This window comes from Pelmatolapia mariae, linkage group LG7 (assembly GCF_036321145.2).
Source record: "Pelmatolapia mariae isolate MD_Pm_ZW linkage group LG7, Pm_UMD_F_2, whole genome shotgun sequence".
Taxonomy (NCBI): domain Eukaryota; kingdom Metazoa; phylum Chordata; class Actinopteri; order Cichliformes; family Cichlidae; genus Pelmatolapia; species Pelmatolapia mariae.
Window position 1 is genome coordinate 59,853,700 of NC_086233.1, and position 27,588 is coordinate 59,881,287.

General features: G+C 42.3%; 1 protein-coding gene across 3 annotated transcripts in view; it reads left to right on the forward strand.

Moving 5' to 3' along the window:
• Positions 1-1,924: 1,924 nt before the first annotated feature.
• dusp8a (dual specificity phosphatase 8a) overlaps positions 1,925-27,588 on the forward strand; it is a 39,792-nt gene continuing 14,128 nt past the window's right edge. The window contains exons 1-3 of one of the 3 annotated variants that reach the window (XM_063480015.1): positions 1,925-2,262; positions 9,227-9,625; positions 19,120-19,258. In XM_063480015.1, the coding sequence (XP_063336085.1) occupies positions 9,389-9,625; positions 19,120-19,258 (376 nt within the window). In that variant the 5' untranslated portion in view covers positions 1,925-2,262; positions 9,227-9,388. Of the gene's footprint in view, positions 2,263-2,382; positions 2,505-7,169; positions 7,257-9,226; positions 9,626-19,119; positions 19,259-27,588 lie in introns of those variants that run through there. The other 2 variants (XM_063480016.1, XM_063480017.1) reach the window with 2 other exon arrangements.

Sequence of the window (27,588 nt, forward strand, 5' to 3'; positions counted from 1 at the left end):
TGAGACAGACAAGAAAGGCTACAGTGTATTGTCAGGCATGTGACATAATCCTCTGATAATCTCCAGTCTACTTGATTGAAAAGCTTCTATTTTGAGTGTTTGTTGTCCGTGCTTACTTGGCCTTCTTCTGAAGATCAAAATGGGGATGACTTAATAGCCAAACAGTCAGACGTACAACCAACCAGCAATCAGTATTCCTCTCCTCTGCTACAGTATCGCTTTAAGTTGTGACTTTTTGCATCCAAATAAAGATAGATTTTCATGAATTTGTGTTGTTGTTTTTTTAGAGTTACTCTATCCTGATCATCTGATCAGTCTTTTTTTCCACCCCCTTTGGGTTCATGCTGACAGGCTGCAATCGCACACGTTCACCGCTAGGGGTCAGTATATGCGATCTAATGACACACATTGCCAAACGCTCCCTGCAGTCGACTGTTTGCTCGCTGACAGATTGTTCAAAGCAACAAAACAAAGGCTTTAATCTAACAATAGAGAGCTGATGACAGTGAATTCAAACACCAATCATCCATTCATTGCAGAAACAGGGCTAAGTGAGAATGTGGTACTGTAGATCGATCAGTTTTCGTTTCTTGTAACAAACATACATGATTTTTTTCCTCCAATAATAGGTTCCATCGATCGTTTATGATGCTGTATATATGTGTATATTCTTCTTGCATATGATATTTAAAATGTGTAAAATATTTTGTGGTGTATTTTAGTTGTTAAGTTGGATTTGCTTGAATGAAGACAACATTATTTTTAAAACACTATCTTGAAAAACATAATCAAAATTAAATCAGTGGCATCCAAATGAGACTTCAGCCTAGCCTATATCTTTCACAAAGAGAAACGGGCAGCTCAGTAGTTTGCAAGTGCAATTCAGCTTAAATCGTTTGGTCCATGACGAAGAGCAAATACAAAATAGATTTTTAAATATTAATAATAGTAAAAGTCAACCATCCAGGGCTGCTAACACTAGGTGAGCCTGTTTTAAAAAGATCTACTTTTACAAAATTTGGCTTTTACTTGTTATTAAGTAACAGAGACACGAGTCTGAGCTGCATGCTCATATCATTTTTCCCGGATTTAGTTTCATTTTTTTTGTTGTTGTAATTTTTTAAAATAAAACCCTTTTTTTCTAAGAAGAATACATTTCTACTTCAGGGCAAAAGCACAGAAATCGACTCCAAAAAGCTTTACATTTTTACCGTAGGCCTAACCTCAGGAAACGAACCGAAAGAAAGAAATTCAGAAAAGTAAAATATTAAAAAAAACTTACAAATAAAAAAAAGGTATAGTGGTTCCCTGCAAAATTGTATTAACGCTTAAGAAAATGACTTGCAATTTTGTTGCATTTCAATTCTGAGATCAGACTGCAGTGTAGTCTAAGTGAATACACGTTATTAATCCCAAAACGGGGCAAATGATTATTTCGCAGAAGCCAAAACATTAAGGATAACCTGCAGCAACATGGCGTAAATGAGGCAGAATAGCTGAAACACACCTACAACATAACGAGACAATATTGCTCAATGAGGCATAAAAGAGAAACAGAAAGAGAAAGGAGCACATAAAAATAAAACAAAATCAAACATTTAAGAGGTGTTATGTGATTTGTATTTCATAATAATTACTTGAATATAATAAAATAAGGAAATAAATAAAGATTCGTATTATCCCTCTTTTTTCTGTGTGTAAGGCAGTTTAAAAAAACCACACACACACACTCAACGTGAGCGCGTCTCCTTTAAAAAAAAAATCCGGACTGTCCCTTTAATCCGCAGATCAGATCACTGACGTCACCCTAGTCCTAAACCGAAGCCGCTGATTGGTTGGAAGTGACGTCAACCTCACAGTTTCCTTTTTTCCGTCTCCCTCCTGAACCATGACCTCATCGCTTTAGTTCATGAAAGTGCTAAAGTGCACCTTCCGTACCTAACCACCCCCCTCCTCCTCACACACACACACACACACACTAACAGCTAACAGTTTTAGCCTTCACCTAGCCTAGTAAAGCTAATCTTGCTCTCCACGAGCCAACTGAACGGCTGAGGAGGCCGTTTGTAGCCTATCACCGCGCGCTTTCATGCCTGGTTTGCTCCTGGCGCTGTCATCCTCTGTCAGCTGAGGTCTTTACTGTACTGTACACTCCGCAACACCGCCAAGTAAACACCGGCCAGCCCCCATGAAGACTCCGCCACTGTCCCCTCACACATGGAGGCCAGTTGAATAACACCCCGCAGACGCATGGAGCCCGAGGTGAGTGCTTGAGTGTGCTCGTCAATTAGCAAGAAAGGACATTTGTTTGTTTGAATCGGCTGCTCGCTGTCTGTGCTCGTGCCCAGCTCGCTGCTGCTGCGGCGAGTCCGTCAGCGCGCACTCCTCCCCCCCTTTTTAAGTGCGCGCCCGTCTCATAATGGGAATAAACCTCGTCCATGCTCAAGTTATCGATCGTTTTATTGGGATGCAAAAAAATCGCTGTGCCGGCTTCCTATTGTAAGGTAGGTGTATTAGGTTTCTTCCCGAATTTTCTGTTTAATGTTCGCGCTGGTTAAAGTCATCACAGCCTTCCCGATCAATGGAGAGGGCTCATTTTCGCATGCGGACATATCCACGCGTCATAACAAACCCAGGGCAGGTTTCCCACTCAAAACAACGCCCGCTGAACCTCTTTGTAAGTGTGGGGTATAACAATAGTTGATGCTGACTATATCCGGCGTTTTTTAAAAGCAGTGCCTGCTGTCCGCACTGGAGTCTATTCTTATTTCTAATGTAGGTCGGTTTATTGTAGTGCGCTGCGACCGCTCAGCCTCCATCATTTTGAACGCTGGTAAACGATACACAACGTCCTGTCTGTTTTTTTGTTTTTGTGTTGTGTGTGTATGTATATGTGCGCCCCCATCTCTAATGATGTCTGTATTTGATTTTTCAGAGCATTTCTATATGTACACATTATATTTATTTGACGATGTATTTTTTGTATCAGAGATTCTTGATATTATTTACATTTACATTACCTATCATGTGGCTGTTGTAGTGGAGTCTGGGGGTAGTCCCAGCTATGTATGACCCTGCATTTTACAGCAGTCAGTGCACTGAGGGAGTATTGATGAGAGGACACCGGAAGGCTTCGTGCTTGGATGTGTTGTTTACAATATGATAGCGCTGTCCAGCTGCACCAGGAAATCGATTTTTTAAAATGACATGACCGCTGCAACAGCATGTTACACTGGTTATTAGTCGTGGTAAACACTCAGGGTTAGACAATCATCAACTATTAACCATTAATTGTAAGCACTGTTAAAAATTTGATGATTTAAGGTGTGCCAATAACTGTTTCTTTTTAAATTCCACAATAATAATTGATTACAGCTATAAATTAATTATTTACTATGATTATTGTATAGCTAAAATCAGTGAATGCCACTGAACTCACAACAGTCATGCTTTAATTTATTTACCTGACAGAAAATTAATGATAAAGTATTTTCATAATCAAGTCGGAGGTTCTCACCTGTGAAAGTCAACTAGATATCTTTTGGTTTTGGACTGTGAGACAAAACAACAGTGCTTATAATGCTAACTGTTTTGGGCCTTTGTACAGACCAAGAGATTAATCTTTAACTGACAAAAACTTTTATTCATTCTGTCGTGATTTTGAATGATATGCTAATATTTTGCCTTTTAACTCAATTGCAAGAACGTCTACTAAAATTCTCCACTATAAACAGGTGACCCTGTACCTGCTCATTAGAAGTGGGAATCACCAGACATACCATGATACAATAATATCAGAATACTTGATATTCTGATATTATTGCAGTTTTTGGCATTTTGAAAGGGTAAGTATTTCAATAGCATAGATTGTGATTTCACTGCAAATTATGTCCACAAAGTTAAACTTTGTCAGTGTCTGTTTTATCCAATAAGATAAAGCAGGAAGGCACAGACACTGTCACTAAAACCTGCCATAATTGTTGCTATTAGACAGCGTCAGTGTGCTACCAATCTGTTACTGTCTACACAGACAAAAAAACACATTTAGCAGAAATTCACATTTGTGTTTAGCTACCTTCCTGTTCTATATGAATATAACCAGAATACATCTGTTTGGCAGCCAGCTGAGTCAAGTCCACTCATGTTATGTTCATTGACAAAAGCAGCATGTTGGCAGTATGTCTGCATTAATAAATTAAATGGCAATTATTTGCAAACCTCCAGCTGTCTGTCTGAGAGTGATTGCAGTTGGTCCAAGTCAGACTGCGACTCATGGCCTCCTATAAGGCAATCTGTGCAATCGCCTTGGAAACAAAGGTGGTCAGGCAACTATTTAGTCACCCAGAATGTGAAAAGAATCCAGTACAATCACAAGGCAACCACAGGTTTGTTTTCTTTCTGGTAGATACAAGAAGGTTGTTGTCCTGCTTTTGTACTACTACTAGTGTAACTGAGCTATTAGCTAAGCCAAGCGTGTCCAGGCTTGAATGCCTTCTTCAGTTGAGCAAATATGATGTGATGTTGCTTGAATTAGTTGACACCCCCCCCCCCCCCCCCCCAAAAAAAAAAGAAAGATTTTCACGTATTTATTAAAATATAAGTATTCGGTGTCCGTGGCTTGATAAAAATAATACGATGCTATGCTGTATCGGTTCTTCTTTTTTTCCACTTCTACTGCACAGTGCTTTGTTGTGGTCACCCTTTAAAGTGTAAGTGAAACACTGAAGAGAGAGAGAGACAGACAGACAGCTTATATACACATATATATGCAAACTTTGAGTTCATGAGAGGGCCTGCTGCACAGACTAAAGGGCACAAGATGCGCTGGTGATGTAATTGTTTGTGGTCTAAACAAACCAGTCGTGCCTGTCATTGTGCGAACCTTGCTCGCTTCATATCAGCCTACTCAAGGCTGTGGCCACAGGTGACGTTATGCAGGGAGTTAATGAATAACCTGGATGGTATTACATCAGCACTGGTTGCCCTCCAGTTACTCTCTTTGTGTTTGCCTCTGTCCCTGATGTCTGATAATGCCATCATGGAGCTGGCCCTTCGTGTTCTCCCCATGGTGAAAGGCTGTGAATACACCTGCGTGTGTTGCCCATTTTATTGAGATAAAGTTACTTCCTCAGCTTGATGTTAATATGCACCAACCTTTTTTGTTATCAGTCTTTTATTGAACACTGTAAAGAGAGTTTCAGTAGAGTCTGTCAATGATTTGTGTTGCTGTGTTTTGCATGACAAGAGGGGAAAATGTTTGATTTGTTTGATGTTTGATTGGGAGTCTGTTAATTGTCTTTGTCTGGAGGAAGTTCATTAGATTTCAGACATCACTGTGACCTCACAAAGCACTTTCTTTCCCAGCGCCCCAGTAATTCAACCTTAATTATTAGAAAACACACACAAAATCCTAATAGCATAAAATGATGACGCGATGACAAGTTATATCCAATAGGTCAGTTCCACTGTGACTAGGGATGGATGTTGATAAGATTTTCACCATTATCAATTCTGCATATTGCCCTGATTCTTTATCATTTTCCTTGTTGACGTCTAATCAATTTTCTTTGTGGAGAAATGTAGGTCAGCACAGGATTTTTATTGTCAACGCAGTGTGTTATCATCTAAAGTTTTCATAGTATAAACAAATGGTTGAATGTGAGGAATTTCGAAAAGCTCCACTGCTATGTGATTAGCTTCATTGTTCTGCAATGTAGAAATGTTAGAAAACCACACCAGCATTGATAGGTGGAGCTCAAAGGCATATGATCATGAAGTATTTGGAACCGGTTCTCAATAGCCATCCTTAACAGTGACATCATAATGTCCTTAAAAAAACACCTTTCTGGCCATCATCCAACAGCATAACTCAGAAAGAAAGATGATTTGAGTTGACATCATATTTGGCTGAATGCTGAAGTGTTTACACTCATCTTTGTGCTTACCTATTGAATTGCTTTAAAGTCATTACTTACGTGTGTCTCGCCAAATTTGGATGTGAACAGCAAGTTGACTGGTTGGTGAAGAGATACAGCTGGGCGTCAAACTTCTGGGTACCATTCATTTACAGCTAATATTTCCAGAAATCCGAAGGATGTGTAGGGTTTTTAAAAAAAATTCCCATCTGGAGTAAAGATTTCCTCAAAGTTGACCAGTCAGACTAGTTTCTCTGCAAGTTGTCGTGGTGTAATTATTTTGTTCTGACTCCTTGGATCTGCATAACCTGGTCTGTCTGGATCTTCTGACTTTGTGACCTTGCTTGACCTTAGCCTACAGCTTTGGGAATGCAGTGAGATTTTTGGGCTACATTAGAGGAAACATCAGATAGAAATATATTAAAATATTTTCGTTCGGTGGCTTTTAGACTAATTTGTTGTCATTTTCTTTTAGTAAGTGAGTAAAATAAAAGGTGCACATACAGCTCAGGTTGGGAGAATCTGTCTTGAGCTCCACTGTCTGTTTTAGCTTTATCTTGTATCAGCATCAGTCAGCATCCCATCACAATCACCCTTCTCATGCCCCCTTATCACCCAGCCTGGGCTGTTTCCATGGCAACCAAATCTGCTCCAGGCCTGTACACAGTGTGTCTGTCTCTCTGCTTTCTCTTCTCTTTGCTTGTTTTCTTCTGTTCAGTCAGAGCATCACAGCCTAGTGCTGCTTCCTTAAGTGTGAGGAGCTTATTTTATTTATTTATTTATTTAATGATTCTTCCTTTTTTTCCCTGCTTGGATGTGATGTGGAGGGGCATTTTTTTGCATGAGGAGATGGGCGATGTTTGTTATGCTGAGTAATCACGTGGATGGCTGTGTTGCTTCTTTTAATTTCTCTGCCTTTCTCATATTTTCTTGTCAATATTCTTGCTGTTTTCTCTTATTAACCTTTTATTCCATCCCCCTTTCTGTCCATACAAGTGGGATTTTTTTGAGTTTGCCATGGGACGATTGTCAAGCGACACATAAAGATGCAGAGCGCTCCGTCTCTGACTACCACACATGTAAACCTGTACACTCCTCCCCTCCCCATCTCTGTTCACTGCACAAACGCTAGAAAGAGCGTGATAGAGAAGGAAGGAAGGAGAGATTCAGAGAGGAAAAAGTGTGAGACTGGGTGGGTGGGAGAGCAGTCGCCATTAGACATATGCAGCATCAGATGCTGTGCTCAGCAGCGGCAGGGACACAGAGAAAGACAGCAAAAGATTCACATCCCTCGAAGCTGTGTTGTTAGCTGCATGACCGAAGGGCTTCCTGCCAGATAAGGTACGGTATAACAGGTGATGGGGCAGGTTGTAATGTGGCAGGGGATGTTTTTTGTACTGGGGCAAACTGGTATTGCAGCAAAGCTTTCTGCAGAATAGATATCCGGATTCTTATAATGTGAAGTTATGTCAGCATGCTAGTTACACATAAACTGTGATTCACTTTTTCAGTTAAAGAAAAGATCAGCTAAGCTTAGGTGGACTGTGTTCATTTGTTTGTGCTGTTTTATATGTTGTGCAGGCTAGTGGGCGTTTTGCCTTCAACCTTCATTGACTATCTAAATTTTTATCTATGTCAATACTTGCCGGTATCTACCTTCTGATTCAGCAGCAGTTTGGTTATGTTTAACAGTGCAAGCAGTTGCTACTGTCTCTCTAGACTCTCTTTCATGTTCTTGTGCTGCTCCTCTTGCATCAGGCGTGTTGCCAGGCAGCGATAGCATGTGTACATCGGCTGCATGTTCAGTTCATCCAGCAGACTACAAGTCAATAGGAGACGAGCTGTAGGCTGTAGTGAAGCACTACTCAACCTCCATATCATATGTTTGATGTGGTCGTCTGCATGTGAGATTTGATTTTTCACCCACATTCTCCTTCATATGTTTCTTCCCTGCTCCACAATCATCCCCTCTCCCTCACCTTGAGCTGGCTAAGTTGCTAGGCTGGAGAGATCCTGGCTGAATAACATCCTTCGTTACCTCCACACAGCTCTCCTTTCTCACTCTACTCCCTCCCTCTGTGGCGCTGCCAGACCACAGGTGAAAAGTTGCAAGACACAAGTGTTTAGATACATTTTCTCCCCAGTTTATCCCCCTCTCTCACTTTCTCACCAGTGTTGTTAACTGTTTTTCTTTTCTGCCCATCCTCTCAAGAGGAACATAGCCTTATCATCGTTTTTGTTTTGGCTACTGCACCTCTGTCACTCACACTCTCCCTTTTCAACCGAGGTTTAAACCTCCATTTACGCTTTGGGGTAAACGAGAAGAGGCCCATTCATTTTTAATGACACCACGTGCCTGTAGATGAATAAAACAACATGCATTCACATTCTGACCTTTTACTTGTCGCATGACACCTGGTTGACCAATGAAATGGACCTCAACCTACGCCGGGTTTTTTTTCATTTGCATGTTGACTTAATTAAATGGCACAGTGGTTTTGTAATGTGCAGTCTAGCACGCGCACACATGCTGTTTCTCACAACCCCAATAAACGACTGATCGTGTGTGTGTCCCATGTTAAAGGTAAAAGGGCTGTGGTGAATGTGAGCACGGAGGAGATCAGAGTGATTAGAAGTGATGGATAGAAGGAGGCAGTTCATCAAGTTTATGGATGGTTAATTTGAAACACACATACAAACACACACGCACAGGATGTCACACAGGCCTTCTGCCTGTGTCCAGACCTGCTCTCTGAATTCCCCTGGCTTAATTTATCGCACGCTCTCAGTTTCCTGTTTCACGAGCTACTGCACAAGAGACCCTCGATCAACAACCACCAGCCTTCACACAGTTACACAGGCACTCACACTTGTCAAATTTAAGTCTTTGTCTTCGGATGTGTGATATTCCTTCAGATCCCAGGACTGCTAAATCCCGTTGGATGATCCGGTCAGCTTTTAAGTCTTTAAATAACTTTTGTATTCATCTTTATAGCATTGTGGTTATTTTAAAATGCCAGGTGCTAAATATCTGCTAATAAAAGATAATGCAAAAGATCAAAAGTACGTGTGAATTCTTGTGCTAGAGTCAGGATTGGAAATGTGTGTGAAATGGATCCGTTGTTGTGACTTTGCAGCAGTTGAGTTTGAAGGGCTTTATTTGTTACCATGGCGTGATTGAGTGAAGCTTAGACCGACATGTGCCCTTTATGATCACATGTTTGTCGCATTCTTAAATTTCTCCATGAATGCTTTGCTTACTTAATTCTCTTTCCTTTTTTTTTTTTTTTTTTTGTCGCTTCTTCTTTTAGGCACCATGGATCTCCCAGCGCCTGCTCCAGTGGTAGCCCTTCTCCACTGACCCTTATCTCCTCCTTCCTCCACCTCTCTCATCTACCCCTCATTCTTCATACCCCACTACCACCCACCCCCACGTCTTTGACCCTAGCTTACCACTCAGCCCGTCTTACATCATGGCAGGGGAGAAAGGGCCCAACAAGAGGAGCGCCATGGACATCAAGCGCCTGGCGAGCCTCATCCAGAGAGGGACAGGCCGCTTGCTGGTGATTGACAGCAGGACGTTTTCTGAGTATAATGCGTCACACGTACAAGGTGCAGTCAACGTTTGCTGCTCAAAGCTGGTGAAGAGGCGGCTGCAGCAGGACAAAGTGTCTGTCACTGAGCTGCTTCAACCCAATGGCAAAGTGAAGGTGAGTTAAAGCTCAATTAAGGCTACCTGACAGCTGATGCTTTTTGGGTGGTAGAATGTGATTAGAGAGCCATTCACTTAAGTGCCAAGCTGTCATTATGCCAAGCTCCTACCTTGCTGATAAGGGTGAGACACTTGATTCCTACCTGCTTCATAATCTACTCTTAAAACCTCTTAAAATGGTCATTTGTACGTTTTTACACTTCTGACAAATAAATAAGACAAAGCATGCTAATTGCTGAGATTTAGAGGTGCCAGTAAGTGGAGTTTGTCACTTTTGCTTAGAGCCAAACTAGCCGTTTCCCCTGTGTGCAGTCTTTGTGCCTAGCCAAATTTAAGGTGCTGGTAGTTTTAGAATTACGAAACTCACATTGATCTCGTATTGAAGAATATGAGTGGTATTCATATTCTTTCCTTGGATACTGCTTAGAGTTTGTTCGTCTGCTCACATTTAGAGTTTAGTAGTATAGCAGCTCTGCTTGTATCATGTATTCATTATGCAGTAGGTGCAGTGGGTTGATATAGGAGGACTTTCTTTGAGCCAGGGGTCTCAGATTCAGGTTCCCTTGTCAGCACGCTGTCACACCGTTGAAGTGCCGTCATGCAAGATGCTGACTTTACGCCAGCTGTATGAGATTATTACCAACAGCCTGACCTGCGTTTCACTGTAGTTCTGAACTAGCCTCCTCTGTGTTAGCCAAGCACATCAGTGGATGCTATATTTGGTGGGCAGGCACGCATACTGTATGGTTGTTGCTTATCAGTGGCCCTGAAATCGGATCCTTCTGGTTTCCATGACTTCTCCTCTGAATATGACAGCCTTCTTTCCATGGCCTGTCCAGCCGCGGCATGCTGACTCCTGTATTTTTAGTCTCTGTGTGAAACTGAAGGATCTCTGGGTGGGGGGGGGTTGACATCGGTGTGTTTTGTGTGCGGTATGTGCTTTCTGTGCTGTCATGTTTGTGCATGCATTCATCAGCTAACAGTTTTACTTGACTGAATACAGAAAGCAAAAAAGCTGTAGAGGACATGGGAGATGATTTTCAGCCTCCTGGCTTCAAATGTTATTTTTAGATATTTTACTTTTTAGTTACACCCAGTGCAATAAAACAATGATTCACAGCAACCCATGACACTTGCCAGGTGAGTGAAATTTTTTTTTTTAGGTGTGACTCAGAACGGCAGTTCACACTTCTTTTTTGTTGTTCTACTTCCTGGTTGCCAGGAGGAGGTCTGGTTGTCTGGCCTGTCACTCATCTTATTCTGTTGAGCCTATTTATAAGAGTGATTTATGACCAGCTTCCATTTTATGCCATTGTGTGTCTGCCCCAAACTGGCTGACATGTATTTACCTGTTTGGTACATCTTTCATAACTAAAAAACATCACTTCCCAAAAAAAGGCAAATATTTAGACTTTATTACTTTATTGCTCTGTGTACTCCTGCTGGGTTACACTTTAACATTTGTAGATGACAGACAGCGTCTACATGGTAAAATGAACTTCAGTTCCACTAATAGCACCTGGGGTATTTAACCGAGAGTCCCTATATACCTGCTGTTTTTCCCTGGCTCTAATGCTTTAATGCGAGTCAACCCCACATGCCTTTCTTTTCACCCAACATGAACCATTATCAGCCAGAAGACTCTGTATCTGAATACTTGTATTATTCCGACCAAAGGATCCAGTTTTGCTCCGATAATGGTTTTATTTTAGCCGAGATCATACACACCCAAAAATAAAATCTTTTGAACACTAGAGATGTAGACAACAAAGAGAAAGCGAAAAGAAAGGCTGATGGATTTAAATAAGCTGCTGCTGGAGAAATGTTTATTTGAGGCTTTGGATCACTGTCAGAGTTTCAGTTTCATTACTTGCCCTGAGTGCAGCGCGCTAGAGCGTGTTTCTGTGCTCCGTCTCTGGGTTCATCTCTGTGTGGGGCTCTGTGCTTGGCAGATCTCACACTGTGGCACCCCACAGAGCCATGCTTCCTCCTGATTTCGCTCACTTTCATTCTCGTGACAGCTCTGTCTGTCTGTTTTGCAACCATAGCCTGCAGCTGCTCGCAACCACCTCGATTCTTATTAGTTTATTCCAGTTCTCCTCTCACTGTCTAGTGTTGTCCCATGCCTGCTTTGTTATTATCCATTCCCCACCCCCAGTAAAGAGGATAAGGCTTGCGATTAATGCTAGGCTGGATAAAGCTGGAACTAGCCGGGTTAGAGAGGAGGGCCTGACGGACTCAGACTCTTTTGTTATTGGCTAAGCATGACATCATCCCTTTTGTGTGGCCACTGGCAGGCCGCGGGCTGGGCACGTGCAGATTGGCTGTGTGGTGTTTAAGCCAGCTCCCGACTGACCCCCCCATACACACACACACACCATCGTCTGTACCCCCCACATGGCTCTGAGCATCTCCAGGAGCTGTCTCAGCCAGCCAAAATGCCAAAGGACACCATTGTGGCTCTTTGTATGGGAAGTGAATGCAGGAAGCAGGAGAGCAGCATTGACAGTATTCATGGATGGGCTGTTGCCTCCGCCTCCTCCCCAGCTGCCTCTCGCCTCGCATCCCATTGAGAACTAATAGCCTGCGTCCCCCAAGGCGCTGCACTCACCCTCTTTCATCGAAGCTCCCAATGCTTCAGTTAACTGAGCTGAATGAACAGAACAGAACAGCAGCAAACAAAATGGTGTCCTCTTTCTTCTGCCTTTCACGTTCCATCCCTTCATAGCTCCTTTTATTAATGCTCTCTATTAATGTAGGTGTAGAGAACTGGACACAGTAGGCTAGATGATGGACGACCTCTGCTGGGAGAGCGCAGGCTTAGTCGGAAATGGGGCTTCCTCATGCCTTTTCCGACAGGCTAGAGGGCAGGCGGCTGGTTTCTTGGCTTAAGCCTGGCTAATCCCTGCTGCTGTGACGGGGACAGCCGGCCAGGCAGGCCTGACAGATGGACCAGAGGTTTTCACTACCAGTAACCAGCCTGGGGAAGCACCCTTCCTCTTCTATATAGACATGGACCCCATGCTTTTGTTAAACGAAATAGCATGCCTGCATATAGATACATTACACTTTTGAGCTGTCAAATCTGTTAATGTGGCAGAACTTAAATATTTATAACCACAAGTAGGTTTCCAGATGAAAATTTAGCTGATTTTTGCATTTTTGATGTAAACTGAAGAAACCAGCTGTATCAGCACACTGACCAAGATGTAGTGCATCAAGTTTAAGACAGATGTGACGGAGTGAACAATCCTTTACAATCCTAAATTGTAAAACTTAGGATTTCTGCTTGCAAAATAGAATAATGCTGAAATCAATATAGCATAAATAGATAACCAAAAAAAGAAAATTGATAAATATATTGAGCAATTCCCCAGTACTGGACTCTGTAATGGGTATTAACTGATTGGTTGAAACATTTAGCCAGTGAATCAATTTGTAGTTCAAGAGAGGAAAAAAAGTGTTTTGGAAAGTCAAATGACAACAAGTGAAACTCTAAACAGTCAATTTCAGCTTTCTAAATGCTGCTGATTTCCTTTTGTGATTTCTGCACTATTAGTCAGACTAAACAGGCAATTTGAAGAAATTATGCAAACAGATTTAAACATATTTCTCCAATTTCACTGTATAAACAAAACAAAACAAAACATTAAAAACAATAAATAATTGAATAATTGTTAGCTGCAGCCGTACCAGTGTGATGCCTTTATGGAAACATTCTATTTACACCTGAAAATATTCTCCAGCTGTTGTGATACCAACATTTTAGACATGATAATGAACAATAGGCTGATTATTTTTGTTTGGTATAATGGGCATGCAGCAATAAAGCCAAGAAAGGCTGTAATCGTGTCTGTGATCTTAATTGGTGAGATCGGCTGAGTGCCCTGCCAAACAGAGAGAGACGACACGTGACCAACTAATGGATTTATGCAATGTAGAAGATCTCCATCAATTCCACTGATGACACACCATATGTTGTGTTTATCCTCCATGTGAAGGGTTAGGGGGTGGCTGTAATGATGCATGATAGGGAAATCCATATGGAAAGACAAGTTAAAAAATAAATCTCATTAGCTCCAGTTGCAAGAATTCATCTTTTTGTATACTCTTATAGGATTTTCTTATTAAAATGGTGACTTTCTCATTTTTCTCTTACAGCATGTTTACTTTAATTCATGCTTAATTCCATGTTGCATGCAAAAAGTTACACTTTCATGAGTAAATCAAATGTGCATCTAAGAGGAAATAGTTATTTACTTTGTTATGATCAGAAAGTGTTTGCCATCTAGTATCTGACACAGACTGTGTTTTACCATCAAGGACATCACACGTGTTTCATGTGTCATCTCCCATGATTGCAAGAGCAGAACTGAGAACATAGATGATGAATTTCTGTGTTGGTTATTTCCCAGATGACCCAGATGGGAAAAATGGGAAATTTCCGTGTGTTTCATTCACATTTATCTGAGTTTAAACAGAAATGCTATAGCCAGCAGTGGTGTTTCTACAGAGATGGATAATGTCATATGTTTGCTTTGATGAGGTCATGCACTGAGTCATTGTTTGCTTTTAAGATCCCACTGTTTAACATAGACACACATGTCATAATCTGTATATAGTTTCAGATCTAATCACAAAGTAAAACTAACAATTATAGAAAATATAATATATGTATATTTTTTTACTCTAGTGTGAGTTCATGGGAGAGGATTTGGGGATACAAAATATGGCCTCATTATATAAAGAATTGGGAGGATGATGAGGTATTACCACATAAAGAGAATGAATGCTTTCTTTACAGACAAAAATGAAGTCTGTGTACTGAGACAGACAAACTGTGTACTTTTATGTAAAAGTATAAAAATTCACTTGTATATAAATGTGTACCCTGAACAGGGCCTCGTGTATGTGTGTCTGTGTGCTAAAGGATCCCTGATATTCACCAACATGTAGGTGTGACCACACCAGATCAGGTGACCACATCTCAGAAATCATCAGGGATGACCTCACACTGCACATGCACAGAGCTGTCAGGAGCTTTCACCACCATGCCACATACCCACATCCCAGTCAGAATCACTTTCATTCAGGTGTAAAGTTTTACTTTAAAGGATGTTTCACAGTTATTCCCCATACTAAGGCTAGAATCTAAATTATCTATGAACCCAGGTTGAACCATATTATATACCTCTTTCCACATCTTATGAGCACAGTTGGTCGTGTCTCACACACATATCACACCTACTGAAGCATACATGGTGGTGGCAGCTGCCAGTTTCAGTCAATGACATCATCTATCCCCAGGGTGGTAGCTTGACAGTCGCGAGAGGTGTAGTTTGCACCTGTGAGCCGGGGTCTTAAACCGACTTATTGAATACTTAAAAGGGGACACTAGAGTACATGCAATATACCGTATATATATATAATGTTGAAAGTTTGGTTCAGCTGGTGCCACATCGGCATAGAAAGAATGTTAGAAATGTACCTAGAAACCAACTAAATAATAGGCGTATGGGTGGTACGTACTTATTTTTTTTCTGGTGAATCAGTATGACAAACTCTGACTCCTGCTCACAGTGCTGTCTTTTTAAAGAGAGATTTCGTAATGCGCCGTTTATTGCCATTTCCTGTATCTCTTCAGCTCCTCGTTACTGAAGAATTTACTGTTAACTGAAGATGGCTCGTACCGCACTCCTCTTGTTTTGTGTGGGTCCTCCCGCAGTGGACACCGTGAGAGGACCCAGACTGTGCTTCAGGAATGTGGGTCCATTTTTAGATTTGTGTCACAGACCAGTACACACACACATACTCCCACTCAGCACTGACCTTGTCACTGGTCAGCAGCATGACAGGGGTCAGAGGGAAGTTGTATTTCACTTTTTTGCACAAACTTTTACCGTAAAGCAGGACAGCGTTTCCCTTATTTCATAGATATCTTCTGTTGCCAAGCTACCCATCAGTTATCTTTCCGTGTGTGTGTGTGTGTGTGTGTGTGTGTGTGTGTGTGTGTGTGTGTGTGTGTGTGTGTGTGTGTGCGTGCGTGCGTGTGTGCGTGTGTGTATACAAACTGTCCCTTCAGAGGAGCATTGACACCAAGTCCATGCCCTGACTTGCAGCCTTGTCTCCAACCTCGTTTTTCTTCCACTCCTTACATATTTTATAACAGGGTCAGTTAGAAGTGTACAGGGACTTCTGACTCTCTTGCCCAATCCCTTCATTTTTTTCTCTTTCAGGGTCAAATGTTATCCTTTTTCTAGCTCTGTGTATCTCATTTAATAGAATTTCATCTTTATGCATCTTGCCTCTCATGTTTGTTGTTTATTCTCTGCTGTGACGCCGGTCTCCAGCTCCTTTAGAGAGACCTGGGTGCAGCAGGATTGTAGCATTTGGTGTGCTAGTGCTACCTTCTGTCCCTCCATCCCTCTCTTGCTTTATATCTAATCCTCCCTCAAGTTTCCGTCTGATCCCCCTTCTTGGCATTCCTTTCCCTGGCTTCCTCTTCTGTTCCTTCATCCCTTGTTTTTCCTCTCTGCTAGTGGCATTCCTTGTTTACCTGCAGTGTGCATGCGTCAGAGAGCCTGGGCCAGTACTGTAATAGTAGTGATGCTGTAGCACTGCAGAGGGATGAGGGATCTGTACTACTGCTGCAGTCTGACAGCAAGTCCCAGCCCTGGGTCGTTGACCTCCAACACTGCAGCAACCTCCATGTGTTTCACATACTTAGCCAGATGGGTAGTTTTTAGCATCTGGTGTAATATTCTTCTATCTGTTATGCCATTTATACTTTCTAACAAATCTAGACATTTCTTTTCATCTTATAAGGGAATAAGGTGAGATCTAATTTATCAAAAAATAGCCATCAAAATGGCATTTAACTGTCACTTAATCATTTGAAGCAAATTTATATATTTTTTTCCATATTGTGGTAGTACCACCAAACCTGTGAAAATAAAATGTTAAAAAATGCAATTGCAGTGTCTGTGGTTGTTTGAGAAAAGTATTTAATTATGATGTTTTCTATGTAATGCATGGACACAGTAGTTTCACAGACAGCGACAGTATTTCCTTTATGAGATTCATTCCGTGTTTTCACAATAGAAAGTAAACCTTTTAGACTGCACAGCTGATAAACAACACCAAAGTGTGCATTGAGCGGTGTGTTTATATTTGTGTTAACGCACGTTTGTACGGTTAAAGGCCTGTAATCCTCAGGCACTGAGATCAGACTCCCAAATTAGATCTGATCCCATTAGGATTATTAGCCAAAATATCCAGGGTTAGTTAGGATGAAGGATGCAGGGAATTTAAAACAAAGACAAAGAGACGCAGGGTAAATAACAAATTGTGCATTGTGGGCAGTTAAATGCTAAAACAGGAAATCATAGAAATGGTGCACTTTAATTACGGTTAAATTAATGCTAATCACCTCCGGGCTCTTTCTTTTTTTGTTCTTAATCTGGTTGATATTTTGTACGTGAGTGTATACTGGGCCAGATGGCCTCACAGCTGCATTGCACACAAACCATGATCTTATTATTTTTGCAGCGTATTTTAGCAACAGTTGTTTATTGCAACCACTTTAGGTGATATAGATAAGAAGTCTAAATATCGCAATGCTAATAAATAGAATAAAAAGAAACCAGGGTGTTTGCAATTTTCTGATGGTCTGTGCAGATTATTTATGAAGCTGTTAACAGTAGGCTGCTTGCGTGCTTATTAAGTCGCTATAAGATGTTAACCAGCACTATTTGTCAGTGTCTTTTTGCAATCCCATAATATAGGTCTGGTTACTTCCTTCACATTGGATGAACTATTTATAGAATATCACATCATGTATGTTGTTGCGGGGTTTTTTTTTGCAGATATTGATGTTTGCTGCCATGTCGTGCATAAAGCTCATGTAAATTTCACTGCAGGTTCACATACATCAAGTGTAGGCTTTGCTGTAAAAAACACTTCTAAATGGTTCCCTGTCATAAGTCATTTGAGAGCTTAAAATGGGTAGTCTGTTTTATAAACGAGACCCCAGGTTTTCATTCTTTTAGGTCAGTATTGGTGTTGGATGCAGGCAGGCTTAGCTAAGTCAGACTTTATTAAGCCAGAGTGAGATTTTAGCATGCTTCAGAGACTGACCTTGTCCTGTCTAAATCACCTGCCTGGCAGTCTTCCAAGCCACTCTGCTACAGCTGCTCTGTAAGCAGAAACATTAGCAAACGCGCTCCAGGTGCACTGTGGAGCTGTGTATACCATGAGTTGTCATCGCCATTGTGCCTTCATGTGCACAGAGAGCAAAGAGACATTGAGGAAGTGGAAGCTAGCAGATATTCAGCGGCACTTTGCACATGAGGATGATGTGTTTTTGTTGTTTACTGAGGTAAACAAAGAATTCACGACCCGTCTTGTTTCATTGTCGCCGCGCTCCGTCTTCTGTTTTCTCTCCTAAATTCCTTTTTTGTCCCCTTCATCATTTTTTTTCTTTTTCTCAATTTTTGTTACACGTCTTGTCTCTATTGTTCGCTGACCCAATGTGTAGTTACCCCCACACCTCACCCCAATCCCCCTCCATCCTTTTCTCCCTGTAGCTGGCCCTCCTTCCCGCTCCCTCTCCCGTCTCCTGTCCAGTGGCGGTTCAGTGAGGTAGTGATTCATAGCTGCAGTAGGCGCTGCCTGATGGTCATGTGACCAAAGCCTGCCTGACAACATGGAGAATGAACACAGTCTGGCTAGTTTGTGTGCAGCCTCATGCACATGCTCCCTCATGCAAACACACACACGCAAAGAAATACTTTGTCGCATCAGCGCATGCTCACATCCTCTCATCTTTCTCCCAATCTGACATAAACAGCATCACTATGAAGCCACTGGATGTCCACGCCCTTCGCTATGCAGCCAGCTTTCACGGTTTTATCCTCTATTACAGCAATCATCCTTCTCATATTTGTCCAGAACAAAACATTATGACTGAACAGTGCAATACCCTACCCTAATGCAATATTCATAGTCCTGTGCATTATCTTATAACTATAAGCACGTGCAGTGCTTGCTGTTTACTGTTGCAGTCACAGGCACCAGTAAAAGTTTATTGTCAAAACATCCAGTGGTGTGTTTGTGAGTTCCTTTTTATTTCTTTTTTATTTTTGTTGCTTCTTCCTGGAAAATGTGAAAGGAGCACAGAGGTCAGGTGTTTGAGGAAACAGGTTTGGTCCCTGCCGCAGCTCATTTACCATCACTACGTCATCAGAATGCCCTCTTACAATGCCTGCGTTTACTCAGGCGAAAGAAAATATTCCTCAAACCCCACCCACAAGTTTGAATACATGTCATAGATTCAAATGCTGGGGTTGTCCCAAGTCCCAAATTACCCAAGATGCCAATTAGATAGAAATTCCAGTTTTTTCTAACTCCCTCTTCCTTGCTGGCTTTGGCACAAGATATTTTTTGTTGTATAATCAATTCTCTTCTCTTCCTTGTTGTTTATCTTCTGTGCAGGTTGAGCTGGGCAGGAAGCAGGAAGTGGTGGTTTATGACCAGAGTTCCAAAGAAGCAGGGCATCTGTCCAAAGATGGTTTTGTGCACATTCTCATGGGAAAGTTGGAGGGCACCTTCCACAAAGTCTCCCTTCTCACCGGTAAGATGAGTGTCTACATGTGTGTCCATAGGTGCAGGTGCTGAATGTTAAGGACATGTGTGGTGTTGGTGGTGGTGCAAAAAAAGGGGGAAAGAGCAGACTTTGTATATCTCAAAGCCTGTTTTCCTTTGTGTGTGTGTGTATGCACTGCTATTTATTGTAGCTCGAACAGGTGCACTGTTGTCGTTGCACAGTTTGATCAGCAGATGTCACTCATGAGAACAACAGGACAACAATGTAGCCCTTAGTCAGTTCCCCATTTCTTAACACTATACTAGTGTTCTCACTTCGTGGTGTAAGGTTTGCAGGTATGTGTGAGCACAGGAGGGAGAGGGGAAGTAAACTCCCCTGCACTCTTCCCCTTACCCAGCATCTCTGCAGTAACGGTGAAGCTCAACTTTCAATCCTCTGGCCTTATTTATCACAGTTATTAGCCTATCGTAGTGTCCACTAAGCACACTGAGATTTATAATTGAGCCCCACCAAGACTGTTAATAGTCGTTGAGTTAATAACATCTTGATTGTGGTGGCTGCAGCTTTTTAAGGGATGATATTACACACACACATCCACCCGCCGAGGCTTATGAATCTGTCCCAAATATGTCAGTGCAGAATGGGGAGTGTAATCTGCCTCAGTCAGGATTGGAAACGAGGCAGCGGAGGCATGCTGCTCTTGCAAATCTCGGCTCTTCTCTCTGCATCCCCATTCTTCTCCTCTTCCCTCCGCTGGGAGATTAGTGCTTTTTTCATGAGTCATTCATGGATGCCTAGGATTGCCTGAAAGCACACAGCCTCTACAATTTGTCACAGAAGTGTACTGAGCACATGCTTTGGGTGGACACACCCGTGCATACAAAGTGCATACACACGACCGCGTTTGATGCCTCACACACACGAACACAAACACACACTCTCTGATTGCTGAAAAGCCAGGATTTTGTTAATACTGAAGGACCCCCTGTCAGCAGCTCCCTCCTCGTTATCAATCTCGGCTCGTTCTCGTTGTGTTTCTTCAACAGAGGAAGAAAAAGAGGAATCACACCTCTTCCATTTTTGTCCCCGCTTTTCTGCTGTTTCCACGACAACAGTGGCAGAGAATATTCTCCTGTAGGACTCAGCCAATGGCGTCCGCTTTTGTTTGGGTGGTTGTAATATTGGGGTCAGTGGAGCTAGCAGCAGCGTTGTATACATAATATTTGTCTGTATTTGCAGTGCATGCATGCAGGTGGGTGGTGTTGCATGCATGTGCCTGCATGCATTATGACGTTATGTGAACGATTGCTATGGGATCTGCTTATGTGGGAAAAAAAGCATCAGTGAGAAGGTGTGAGAGATAAGAATAGGATATGCTTGTCAGGATTTTTAAGTGTTGCTGTTAAGTTCCCTTTATTAATGTGACAATGTTTATAAAATAATTGGGGATGACGGGCATTCTTGTTCATTGCGTCTGTACAGTTTGCAGCGGCAAAAGGACGCTTGTCTTTTCTGTTACAAAGAATTTGCAAACTCAGCCTTGCAGCCCACAGTGGTACAATGTGTGATTTGTGAACAAACTGAGCACAGAGAAAGTTCAAAGGTCAGGGGTCACGATGTGCCATCTTGGATCTCGAGCTCTTCACAGAGCAGTCAAAGCAAGCATGCAAGAAAACTATTTTTTGAAATGGGCCACTGGTTTGACAGAATTACTCATATGAAGATGTCACACTTGCCTCCTAAAAACCAGTAAAATATTGCTCACCTGGTTTTGTGAATGACCAAAGGCCACCACATGCACTAGCCTTTCCCAGCCATTCCTCCCACTCACTCACTGCTTTCCCATCCACTCTCTGTACTTTACTGTTAAATAAAAGCCGAAGATGTCAAAAATGAAACCCACCCAAATAAAGTAATGGATTAAATAATGAGTAAAAACGTATGCTTCTTTTTGTCCATCCTTTATTTTTTTGTCCTCTCTCTGCCTCCTCATTCTTGACTTTAATTGGCATTACTCCCGTCTCCCAAATTTAAAAAAATAATCCCAGTTCACACCTCCCTCTCCGCCCGCCTCCTGCTTTTACACCTCCCTTCTACTGAACCTCTGATTTATGCTACTAATAATTCCCGTGATGACCTCATATCTGACTGAGGACTTATTTTCAGCCTCACACCAGAAGTACACACTACGCAGAGTGTAGCACTGGTGCAAATCCAGTGAGGGGTAATGTGGGTGGGTAAAGGAGGGAGAAATGGATTGCGAGATGAAAAGAATCCATAAATGGGATGAACAGGGTGAATTCAAGAATAATTATGAAGCTGCCTGTCTGAGGGGAGGTTGATTTTTCTACCTTAAATGTCAGTTATGCAGAAGCTTGCCAAAGGAAGATTAGAGCAACATTTCTGAAAGGGATTTATGTTTTTTGCATTTTTAAACCTAATGCTTATTGACGTAAATTTCCTTTAAACTAGGGGAAATAAAACAGGAGAAGACAGGAGATGCCAGATAAGCTGCCTGAATGAAATGTTACACAATCATAATGAATGCCCTGGGAACATATTGATCCCAAAACAATCTGTGACCCCTCTCAGGTTTCCACCATTCAGTAATTGATCAACTGGAAAGCACACCATGTCGTTACATGTGGAAAACGTCATACTGGTGGCATTGTCCCAAAAGGGCAATTGTTTTTTTGAATGAAATGACTAATGCAGATTCTCACCCTGTATTAAAGAATGCATTCACGCTGGATGTAATGGTACTTGGAAAGTGTCCTTGTGAATCCATGCAAGCACAAAGGTTAAGGTTATGCTACTTCATTGATTGTGTTTGTGAGAAACATGCCTCTCTCAGAGCTGTATTTTTAACACAGTGATGATCTCACCCAGTTGGAGCTCAAGCTGATGCGTCTTGCCTTTTTCAGAGTTCTGATAGCGTGCGTGTATGTTTTTGTGTGTCTGTGTGTGTGTGTGTGTAGAGGGGGAGATCATCACTTGGTTGGAGCCAGCTGCCTCCCCAGTGGCTCTAAAGTTTGTGCATTTCCCACCAATCTGCAAGCACACAGCCAAATTGGAGACAACGCTGAACACTCCCTGCTAGTGTGGGGCTAGGTGGTATGTTAGCCGATGCCAGCTGTGTCATACGTCACAGCAGCCCCACTATAGAACTGACAGCGTGAAACGTTTTGCTGCCGTGTTCTAGTTTCAGCAGTCTAATATGCAAGACAGAATAAAAAGAGAACTTTCAAAAAGGCTCCTCGTGAGCTGTGGATGAAAAGAGAGTCGGGTAGTGTTTTCAAGTGGAAGGGAGGTGGAGATAAAAATAACAATACGTTTTATTCATAGCACATTTTTTTCCTTTTTTTTCAAGTACTTTAAGTTGAGGGGGTGACAGCTAGAAATTAGGAAATTAAACACATGCAAAAATAGCATTATAAAAGCGCCCTGACAGCAGTTGGGTCATAAAGAGGAAATGAAGGTGCAGGAACATGCAGATGTATATGTCATCCGTGTAATGTGTGAGTCTACAGAGTTTTCTGATGTGTGAGACTGCTTTTCTTGCACCATCTGCCAGTGTTTTTCGTGGGATTACTAAAACGCCACACTGTTAGGTCAAAGGGAAAAAGGAGAGAAAAGGGACACCAACTGAAATGAGGTAGGGACAAGGGACATGCCTAAATAGTCTATAGTGGCAGCACTTGACTGCACTCATAGTGCACAGGTAATCCTGAAACAGTTATGTGGCCAAAGGAAAATAAAGTTTTGCAGTGTATTAAGCCTAAATTTGAAATGTTTGCTGCCTTTTCACTGTCATATAGCTTTTAAAAAAAATTCTACTTTTTCGCTACATAGGTGAATTAAGAATATTCACTGACATGTTCAGGGTGATGATGTCAGTGAATATTTCAGTGATTTCACAGATGAACAGGCCTCGTCAGGTTTATGCTGTTTCACATTCCGTTGAAGACACACACATCAATCAAGCTGCGTTGTTTCACAATAAAATGTGACAAAATAATTTATGCCATTCTAGTGTTGCATGACTCATGTTTTAAGTGTCCAGTAGATGGACAGTGTTGTCCCTGATACAGAGTCCTATGAACTGCATTGAAAAGGGTTCATTTATATACTGTAACATGTGAGGCACAGTTTTCGATTTTTTTTTCTGTCTCCCACGCAAAAGCACACAAGAAGAGACAAGGCAGTGACATACTGATGGGAGGTATTAGGAGATGAAAGGTGCCTCTCTCTCATTTTCTTTCACTTGCACTTTCTTTGTCATGCACATTGTAAATAATGCACACACATACAGGAGCTGCTGTGTTCCTCTGGGCTTTGATGACATCAGGTTAGGGTGTTACTGCGCAGACACGGGGGTACAAAGGTCAAGTAAGTTACGGCTCATTCTCGTGTGCTGTTATACAACAGTGTGGGGAGTGTTTTTCGTGTGTGTGTGTGTGTGCGTGCAGACATTAGAGAGAAGCTGAAGAGGTGAGGTAATCATGGGAGGCACAACCTTACAATGCAGCCGTTCAGACATTCCAATGAGCTACATAAGGAGGTCTGTTTGTGAGCATGCATGTTTTTGTGCGTGCATGAATATGTGCATATAAAGCAGAGCACGAATGCGTATGAGGCAATGTTTTGGAGTATTTGTGTGAGAAAAGACATAATAGACAAATGAGAGCAATTGAGGAGATGAGGTAATACTCCTTATTTCATCCTGAATGTGTGCGTGAGTATGCGTGTGCGTGTCAGAGCCTGTGTGGTCACAGAGCTCGCTCAGAGAGACAGGTCGCACTGCTCAGTGTTTGTGAGCCTCCACAGAAATGAAAGACTTTCTTTCCTTCTGGAGCCCAGCATGAAGTCTGCCTTTCTGAAGCTGAAGCCTGAGGTGAAGAAACTGCTCCACACACACACACACACAATTTACGCAGACACCTGCAGCGCGCATGTGTGTTTGAGATGCTTCAACAGATGCGGATCACCAGTTTTATGTGATCGGAAACTGCTAAAAATTTATCTGCTGTAAAAGTTTTATAGTTTTGCTTGGGGGTCTGGGTTCTGTCGGCTTCTAAAGAGCCCCAGATAAACGTGTGATGGAAAATGACATGATCGATCAAGTTGTGTAAACAGTGTTTGAATGACATTTGCTTACTGCTTTATGCCTCCAGGTGTGTTATCATTGGTCAAAGTGCAGGTCAGAGGTTGCAGACTAATTGTGGATGTGTGTCTGAGGCCCATTTTTTTTCTCCCCACCTACAACTTTTCTCTTGTCAGCTTCTCCGTCACCCCCTTCTTTCCTGTGTATACTAACCTCCTAACCTGCCCCTTCTGCACCTCTCTGCTCCTTTCTGCCCCTCCACGTCCCCCTCCTACCTCTCAATTACGCCATGGGGAGTTTTAGCAGATCAATGATTTCATTGAGAAGGAGCCAGTGGTGCCATTAGGAGGTGAGCTCACCGTCCCCAGGGAGAACTGACACAGTATTCTCAATGACCTCGCCTTCCTCAGCAGTCCTCTTTACATCTCTCCTTCAACCCCCTTTACCTTCCCCCTTACTTCTACTTCTCTTTACCCATACCCTTCTCCTCCTCCTCCTCTTCCTCCTTCCTCTCTTCTGTTTCATGGTGCTGAGAACAGAGCTCTATTTTTAGGCCCAGACTCCTGCGGTCGTCACATCTGGCGCCAGTGGCCTCGATGCTCTCACCCTGGCCTGTAGATACACAACACATACCGGCCCCACCCCAGCCAGCACCGCGGGAGCACAAAGGTCAAAGAATAAAGGCTATAAAATATCTATGACATCACCTCCCGCCTCAGAAAAGTGTGACATAGTTTGAAAAGCCCTCTAACTGGACAGTGACATAATGCTCTGTTTTCTGCTGTGCAGGTAATGACCTTGATGAGATATTGGGCAAACCCTTAACTTGTGCACACACTTGAGAAAGCTTGCAAATACATGCACATGTGGACAGACTCTCTTACACACGCACACATAGATATGGTAACAAAGCCCAGAGGAGGCCAGTACCAAGTTGCATTTTATGTAACAATGTTCTGTTTCTGCCAGTGTTCTCGCCCCCTCCCCCGTCCGTCTCATTGGCCTCACATGATGAGCTTGATGTCATTTTCCCCTTCTTTCCCTTAAATTTGGGAGAACAAAAACAGGCCAGCATATGTGCATGTTTATGTGTGTGCACAGTGTGATGCACGCGCATGTGTGTGTGTGCATGTGTGTGTGTGTGTGTTTATGTGAGCTGCTGCCAAATGTTTCCACCATGACGTGATCTCACTGCTCTGCTTGCCTCCTGCTCTTCTTCCTTTTCTCCTCCATCACCGATTCCCTTGCACACACACACACACACACAGACGCACAAGAGAAACACATTGTTGTACACATATACTTTGACATGCAAAGGAGAAGACTGAAGGTTTCTCCCAGATCCCGGTATGGGAGAGATGTGCATAAATTTCACGTAGTGTGGATATGTCTGTGAATGAGACCCTGGTACTGATACTTAAGCTTAGAAGAATTAAAATAACTTTAATCGTGGGAAGAAATTAACATAAAGTTCACTGTGATTCAGAATAACTGAGTCATGTGTGGCAAAAACAAAACATGACTGTAAAAAATAACCATTAAGGGTTTAAATTAGGGTTTTGTTTACACATGCAGAATTAATATTTGCTTACTTTTTTGATGTTTTACTCTTGGTAAACTTTTTGGCAAAATCCTGTGACGTTGACCTAAATACATACTTATTTATAGTATAGGTATTTAAGCTGGTTTGTGTATACAGTCTGTTCATACCTTCTGTGTCCTGCTGCATTGGAACTCTAGACTTTATCTAGAGGCCTTTTGAACGTCCCAGCCTGCCCCCGGTCATACATTCATCCAGCAGGGGATAAAAATAGTTTGTTGAAACTGTTACCTAGGCAGTGTCAACACATCAGGTCAACAGGAGCTGAAGCTGAACAGTGTGCTACCCAAAGCTCGCTTCACCCCCATCAGCACCTCATAACTCAAACCTCATCATGAGTTTGGGCCAAGTGCTCGCTAGTTTGGTTGCTACACTGTCAGCTTACCGCTGAGGCGCTTACCCTGACGACTCTGACACACATGTGGAGTGGAAATTTCCAAAGGCAGAAGAAAAGGGAAAGGAGTAGCTAACAATTATGCTAGTTTATCCTACCGAGGCCTGGACTGCATCCACCAGATTCCATTCATGCTCGGACTGCCCACTGCCGCTCCTGTCATAACGTCATTCCTTGGAACAATGGTGGATTCCTGTTTATCACTGGGCTGTCTTTGATGCACTTTATCTCTGGCATGCCACAGAGCTGCTTCCTTATTTACCTACTGAAAAGATTCCACTTTTACTGTGTGGACAAGGTCCATGTCTTTGCAGACTTGTACTTTGTTCCCTTTAAACTTATAGCACCAGATGATCTGCTTTAATATGCTGTTTGCTAATTATTCTCCAAAAAGGGTTGAGAAAGGTTCTTCTTTTCCAGACTAGTAGCAGAGGAGTAGAATAGTTGCCTGTTACAGTGCTGATACTTTAAATCCTGTGTGGTTTAACACTTTTCCTGGTATGTATACAGACTTGTAACACTGGTCGTTTTACCGTAAATACATGCTGATCACACACTGAAATGTTTGGGTTCAACCTCGAGGGCTGCTGCTGTTTCCTGATAAAAGAGGGAGATTTTCTATCTCCACAGCAACAGGCTAATTTTGGAGTTCCAGGCAAATCCAAACCTTCAGATTGAGGTATGCAGCAGTTTGTGATCATTCTCAGTCCTCCTCATATCTCCCCCTCTGCGGACACACAAAAAACTCACACACAAATACACACATACAGAGATGAAGGCTGGACAGCACTGAGAGGCCACTTCCTCTTGTGTTGTGTAACTACTTCCTGTTTCTGATAAAGTGACATCAGGGTTCCCCAGGGTAAAAGAAAAAGATGTCTAGAGAACATGTATGCACACAAATCTTCTATATATCTATATTTTGTTGTTTTGTATTTGGACTAAAAAGAAAAAGGGAAGCTCAGAAATCCCACCAGCTTTACAGATGATTAAACGGCATGATGTAGGTGTTGGCACAGTGGTGCACGCAGAAACAGCTTGCCCAGTTCCTTCCATGGCATTACGTCATTCCCTTCCCATTGTTCTTCTGTAGCTGACGGAGTGATGTCACTGTCGCATTGTGGATGTGACACATTCACACATGCACACAGTGTCCAGGGCATGTAATGGCCGGAAAAGCTAACCTTGACCTCGGGTGTTGCAGTAGCCGCTGTCACCATGTCCTCTACACCCAAATCCAGTCTGCAGGTTACACCCTG